The 7500-nt window shown below is 40.8% G+C and overlaps 1 protein-coding gene across 1 annotated transcript in view; it reads left to right on the forward strand.

Moving 5' to 3' along the window:
* The window catches only part of LOC119575987 (IDLSRF-like peptide), an 85245-nt gene that overhangs the window by 33070 nt on the left and 44675 nt on the right, over window positions 1–7500 (forward strand). The window contains exon 3 of the mRNA XM_037923515.1: window positions 6063–6113. Coding sequence (XP_037779443.1) covers window positions 6063–6113 — 51 coding nt within the window. The remainder of the gene's footprint in view (window positions 1–6062; window positions 6114–7500) is intronic.

Raw genomic sequence — 7500 nt, forward strand, 5'->3', positions numbered from 1 at the left:
AGAGATAGATATAGAGAGATATAGAGAGAGTGTGTGTGTTAGGCAGAGAGAACGAGAGAACTAGCAAAATCCAAAGGATACAAAAGTGACAAAAGCAGAAAGAGACCGAGAGTAAGAGACCGCCACAGAAAAAGAGAACAGAGAACAGGAGAAAGCAGAGAAACAGACAATAAAAGGCAGAAGACACAGAAAGAGCCGAGAGACGGGTTACAGGCACTTGGGATTATATGGCGTGGCAATACCTCACAGGAACATAACTGATTCCTCATTAGCTGATCGATAGAGATAAGAGAGGGGAAGGAGAAAGGGGGGGGGTTAGAAGGGAGGAAGGGAGAAAGGGGGGTAGAAGGGAGGGAGGGAGGGAGAGGGAGGGAGGGGAGGGAGGGAGGGAGGGAGGGAGGGAGGGAGGGAGTAGGGAGGGAGGAGGAGGAGAGAGAGGAGAGAGAGAGAGAGAGAGAGAGAGAGAGAGAGAGAGAGAGAGAGAGAGAGAGAGAGAGAGAGAGAGAGAGAAAGGAAGTTAGAAAAAAAAAACACAGTAAAAGAGTGATAAAGTAGGAGACAAGGGAGACCAATTTCTAAAAGAATGAAAACAACCAAGAAAATGAAATAGAAAAAGGACAAGAAAGAGAAAAACATTCTAAAAAACTTCGACAATACCGAAGCATCGACACACAGACACGCAACATATTGTTTACGCTAGCCTAACGTGTTCCGTATCTAACATACAACTACACACATTACCCCCCATAACCAACCACATACACACACACCCGGTAGCTGCTCTCACATCAGCACCCTATCTCCTGTCCCAACGTGTTCCTCGTACTTCTCCACACCACTCACCCCACACACCCACCTCTACACCCCCTGCCCTCTCCTCACTCATCCCTCATCTTCCTCCACCCTCTCCTTCTCTTCTCTTCTCCTCTCTCCTTCTCTCCTCTCTCCTTCTTCCTTCTCCTTCTCCTTCTCTCTCCTTCTCCTTCTCCTTCTCCTTCTCCTTCTCTCTTTCTCCTTCTCCTTCTCATCCTCCTTCTCCTTCTCCTTCTCCTTCTCCTTCTCCTTCTCCTTCTCCTTCTCCTTCTCCTTCTCCTTCTCCTTCCTCCTTCTCCTTCTCCTTCCCTTCTCCTTTCTTCCTTCTCCTTCTCCTTCTTCTTCTTCTTCTTCTTCTCCTCCTCCTCCTCCTTCTCTTTCTTCCTACCTTCTACCTTGCTCTAATTTCTTATCCCTTAGTCTTTCTTATCTTCTCTTCCCCTCCCCTTTTCTCTCTCTTATTTTACTTTCCCTTCTCTCCGTTTTCACTTCCTCCCTATCCCCTTCTTCCCACTCCCTTCCATTCCCTTCATCTTTTCTCCATCCCTTCCTTCCTCTTCCTCTTATACCCATTCTTCCTCTCGATTTCTTCCTCTCCATTCCCTCCCTCTCTCCTCTCGTTTCTCTCCCCTCTCCTTTCTTTCTCCTCTCCTTTCTCTCTCCTCTCCTTTCTCTCTCCTCTCCTTTCTCTCTCCTCTCTTTTCTCTCTCCTCCCTCAATTGTCTTTCTTCTTTCTCCTCTTATAACCCCTCCCTCTCACCCAATTTTCCCCTACCCTCCCTTCCTCTTCTCTCCCTCCCCTCCCTTACCTTCCCTCCCTTCCCCCTCCCTCCCTTCCCTCCTCTTCCTGACCCTCACCCCCTTTCTCCCCTCCCTCCCCTCCTCTCCGTCCCCATCCCCTATCCCTCATCCCTCCCCTCCCCTACCCTCCCCCTCCCTCGCCTTCCTTACCCTCACCCTCCCCTTCTTCCCTCAGATGATGTATGGTCTCAGAGCCTTCGTGGGAAATTACCCTAATAAGCTGCTGTTAGTAGCTTTGTCTTGCGGAAGTCCCTTGCTAGGTAAGGGGAAGGGGAGAGAGAGGGGGAAGAGGGGAGAAGGGGAGAGAGGGGGAAGAGGGGAGAAGGGGAGAAGGGGAAGGGGAGAGAGGGGGAAGAGGGGAGAAGGGGAAGGGGAGAGGGGAGAAGAGGAAGGGGTGAGAGGGGGAAGGGGAGAGAGGGGGAGGTGGGAGAGGGGGGAATAGGGGGAAGGTTAGAGAAGGGGAAAGGGGGAGAGGGGGAAGGGGAGAGAGGAGGGAGAGGGGGGATAAGAGGGGGAAAGGGGAGAGAGGAAGAAGGGGGTAGGGGGGAGAGGGGAGAGGAAGAAGGGAAGAAGAAGACACGAAATAGGGGGGGGGAAGAGAGGGGAGAGACGAAAGAGGGGAAAGGGAAGATAAGATCATTAGATAAGTTACATTACGGGGACGGAGGAGGGGAAAAGCGCGTGAGGGGAAGAGGGGAAGGAAACAGAGGAGAAACAAAGAATAGAAACAGGAGTGAGGAAGAGAAATAAGAAAATGAAAGAGAGCGGAAGATAGGAAGACAGAGGGAAAGATAACAAGGAAGGAAAGGAGAAACAAGGGAACTGAAGGAAGGAGGGAAAGAAACAAGAAAAAAACACAAGAAGAAGAAAGTGAAAGTGAGAAATGAAAAAGCAAAAAATGAAAAAGAAAGGAGAGACAATGAAGGAAATGGGAGAGAGGAGAAGGAATAACGGAGAAAGACAAAATACAGTAAAGAAAGGCGGAAGGAAAGAGTGAAATAAAAAAATCAAGAAAAAGAAGGCTACGGGAAGCAAGGAATTGAATGAGAGAAAGAAAACGGAGGAAAAAACAGGGGAGGAAAGGAGAGAAGGAAGAGATACGATAAAAGAGGAAGGAGGAAAGGAAGGAAGGAGAGGAAACAAAAAATGCAGCAGGGAACCGAAGAAGGGAAACAGAAAAGTAACAATAAAGAAAATGAGGAAGAAAGAAAGGAGGAGAAACAAGAGAAAACAAGAAAGAATAGACGGAGATAGGGATTAAAGAAGGAAAGATAATTAGAGGAGACTGGAAAGAAAGGAAGAAATACGTGAAATAAGGAAGAAAATGAAGAAGAGAATGAAGGGAAGGACGAAAGGAAAGGAGAAAGAGAGGAGAAGAGGCAAGAACAAAGAAAGAGACGGAAAAAAAATAGGACGGAATTAAAACCAAGAAAGAAAGAGAGAATGTGAAACGAGAGAAAAATAAAACGAAAAGAACGAGAGAGAAAAAAATAACAAACGAAACAAAGTGAAAAATAAAGAAGACATGAACCAAGAAGTAAACTAATGATTGAAGCAAGAAGGAAAATAAGGAGAGAGAAGGAGGAAAAGAAGAAGGAGGAGGAAAAGGAGGAGGAAGAGGAGGAGGAGGAGGAGGAAAAGGAGGAGGAGGAGGAGGAGGAAAAGAAGGAGGAGGAGGGAAAGAAGGAGAAGGAGGAAGAGGAGGAGAAGGAAGAGGAGGAAAAGAAGAAGGAGGAGGAGGAAAAGAAGGAAGAAGGAAGAAAAGGAAGAAAAGTAGAAAAAGAAAGAGGAAAAAAAAGAGAGATGGAAAGAAATAGAAGGAGGGAAGAGAAAAAGATGGAAAAGAAGAGAAAAAAAAAGAGGAGGAGGAGGAGGAGAGACGAAGGAAGGAAGGTCCTGAACACAAAGGAGCCATAAACCAGCGGAACAAAGGAAGGCGTCCCCCGAGAAACGCTCCCGTTCAGCACCACAAAGACGCACACCTGTCCTAAGTGTTTACGCAGGTGTGACACGGCGCTCGGAAACAAAAGAGGATCGGCGGGGATAACTTTTTCGTCTCTCTGTCTATTTATCGGCCCTTCTCTCTGTCTGTTTATCTCTTTATCTGTACTTCTATGTATCTATCTTCTATCGATTTATCTGTCTATTTATCTTTATATCTTTTCTATCTATTTGTCTCTCTCTCTCTCTCTCTCTCTCTCTCTCTCTCTCTCTCTCTCTCTCTCTCTCTCTCTCTATAAATATATATATATATAAATATATATATATATATATATATATATATATATATATATATATATATATATATATATATATATATATATATATATATATGTGTGTGTGTGTGTGTGTGTGTGTGTGTGTGTGTGTGTGTGTGTGTGTGTGTGTGTGTGTGTGTGTTTTTTTTGTATGTTATATATATATATATATATATATATATATATATATATTATATATATATATATATATATATATATATATATATATATATATATATATATATATATATATATATATATATTATATATGCACTTACGTTTACAAACATGCAATCATCCTTCTCAGGAATGTGTTCGAATGCATGACTATAACATATACACACAAACACAAACGAGCATTCACAACCAAACACAAACACACAGAAAAAAAATAATAAAAAAAATAAATAAATAAACAAACAGAAAAGAAAATAATCCACACCATAACATTTTTTTTCCTTTTTCTATTTTTGCACACAGCACTAACGAAGCAAATAAGCTCTACTATGCGTATGTGATAACAGGGAACATTTGGCCGGGAGAGTGGAGCTCACGGGACGCCACACACCGCATTATGGCCATTACGCCCTATGCATACAGTGACGTTCATGCATTCTCAGAAATTCAACAGCGTGGATGTTTCTTTTTCTGCCTTTCGTTCTTTCTCCCTTTCTATTTCTTTTTCTCCTTCTCTCTCTCTTTCTTTCTCTCTCTCTTTCTTTTTCTCCTTCTTTTCTCTTTCTCTTTCTTTCTTTCTCCCTTTCTATTTCTTTTTCTCATTCTCTCTCTCTCTTTTTCTCTCTGTCTTTCTTTTTCTCTTTCTTTCTTTCTTTCTTTCTTTCTTTCTTTCTTTCTTTCTTCCTTCCCTCCTTTCCTTCTTTCTTTCTTTCTTTCTTTATTTATTTATTTATTCATTTATTTATTTATTTATTTATTTATTTATTTATCTATTTATTTATTTATTTATTTATTTATTTATTTATTTATTTATTTATTTATTTATTTATTTATTTATTTCTGTCTTTCTTTCTTTCTTTCTTCCTTCTTCCCTTTCCTTCTTTCTTCCTTCCCTCCTTCCTTCCTTCCTTTCTTTCTCTCTTTTTTTGGCGGTAAAGGGGTAGAGGTCGGAAGGAGGGGTAGGGGGGGATGCGATAGGGTAGGGGTGGGGGGTGGCAGGTCGAGGCTGATTATTATTTCTTTTATTTCTTTTTCGTTGATTTTTCTTTTATGTCTTCTTTATTTCTTTGGTTATTCTTATTATCAGATCATCATAATCAACATCATTATTAGAGGCAGTGGCATCATCATCATCATCATTATCTTCATCTTCATCTTCATCTTCATCTTCATCTTCATCTTCATCTTCATCTTCATCTTCATCTTCATCTTCGTCTTCATCATCATCATCATCATAATCATCACCATTATCACCATCATCATCATCATCATCACCACTACCACCACCGTCATCATCGTTTGCAGAAACAGCATTAGCAGTAAAATGAACACTTTTTGATATTTTCATCAACACTAACGACATCATTATCATCCTAACACAAAAATTCATTCAATTACACATTATATCCTTTCTTCCTTTCTCTCATTTTTCTTTTTTTTTCCAATTTGCCAGTTATATTTCATTTGCAGCGCCATGTAGCATGTGGCAAGGCTTGATAATAATACAATTCAATGTTAATAAAAGCCTAGAAGTCCTAAAACTTACATCTTATTGCGAAAAAGGTCAAAATTAGATCTTATTACGAAAAAGGTCAAGAGGTCGCGGGTTATAATTAAGGTTATATCATAACTACTGTTCAGGAAATCAATAATTCACCAAAGACCGTCTCAGCCAGGCAAATTAACCATAATTATCTAGCACAGCACATTAGCAGAAGTAATTCACAAACTACAAGTCAATAGATTATGCTTAGCGAAGAAGATTTAATTTCCTATAAATTTCCCCATATGAGCTAAGCTTATTTTAAAACGCTGGTTCACCATCCAACGCAACGAGTCTGCTAGCCAGAGTAGGAAATACACCTACAATCACCCACATTCACCTAACTACGGTACATAACACTTCAAGTAATCACCCGGGAGAGTACAGCTTCATAACATCACGGTACAGTGTCATAATCACCTCATCTTTAGTTATGTTTGAACTCTATAGGATGTTTTCTCCCTCCACAGCTTACGGCTACGGTTACAACCCACGGCAGGACTACAGGCACGAACAACGAGGTAAAGTGGACTAGTTCGGTTGTTTGTTGTGTCTTCGCAATCTTTCTTTGTCTGTATGTCTCTTTCTTTCTCTATCTGTCTCTGTCTCCTTTTTTTCTATCTCTCTCTTTTTTCTATACCTTTCTCTATTTCTTTCTCTCCGACTCTCTGTCTCTCTGTCTCCTTTTCTGTCTCTGTCTCTGTCTCTGTCTCTGTCTCTGTCTCTGTCTCTGTCTCTCTCTCTCTCTCTCTCTCTCTCTCTCTCTTTCTCTCTCTCTCTCTCTCTCTCTCTCTCTCTCTCTCTCTCTCTCTCTCTCTCTCTCTCTCACTCACTCACTCACTCACTCACTCACTCACTCACTCAAATCACTCACTCGCTTACTCACTCACTCTCTCACTCACTCTCACTCACTCACTCTCTTACTTTCTCACTCTCTCACTCACTCTCTCACTCTCTCACTCGCTCACTCGCTCACTCGCTCACTCTTTCACTCTTTCACTCTTTCACTCTTTCACTCTTTCACTCTTTCACTCTCTCACTCGCTCACTCGCTCACTCGCTCACTCGCTCACTCGCTCACTCTCTCACTCGCTCACTCACTTATTTATTCATTCATTCATTCATTCATTCATTCATTCATTCATTCATTCATTCATTCATTCATTCACTCATTCATTCATTCATTCATTTATTCATTCATTCATTCACCCACTCACTCTCTTTCTCTCGCTCTCAGTCCCTATGTCTTTGGCTACCTCGTACATAAACATTTCTGAGGCAAAATATGCACATGTGCGCAGATTCTTGCATGCATGAATGTGCTTGTATTAATTATTCATAGATAAATCTTTTGTATATTCTGTGCTCTGCTTTTGTAAGCGATATTGAAAGATTTTGTGAAATTACGTGGTGGTTTTATCCTATAACGCCAGATACATTATAATGCGAGAGATTATTCGGGTTCTTTACACCTTTCGTTATGACGCTATAAAACCTCTATCACCCAACTTCAATAAGTGTTCATGACGAGCCTTCACACAGTTTTATCTGACAATTTCTTCACTTTTACTTTTACTAGAGTATATATTCCCATATATGATAAAAAAAATAATATAAGGTTCTCTTTGGTGTAATCATATACGCTAAAACAAAATATAATGCGGGATATAGTTACTAGAATTTCAACATAACTAGAATTCGAGAGATTGTGATATGTCATAAAAATAACTGAAAGTGATCATGTTTTTCCTGGTAAGTATATATATGTCGATTACATCATTTATGTAACATGTGTAGCAAAAAATGTAATGAACTTACGATATCATAACACTCCAAGAAAAGTAAGTGAAACGTGGCGTCTTTTACCATAGACTTTATCCATACCGACCGAATGTCTTGAGCAATGAAT

This window comes from Penaeus monodon, chromosome 8 (assembly GCF_015228065.2).
Source record: "Penaeus monodon isolate SGIC_2016 chromosome 8, NSTDA_Pmon_1, whole genome shotgun sequence".
Classification (NCBI taxonomy): domain Eukaryota; kingdom Metazoa; phylum Arthropoda; class Malacostraca; order Decapoda; family Penaeidae; genus Penaeus; species Penaeus monodon.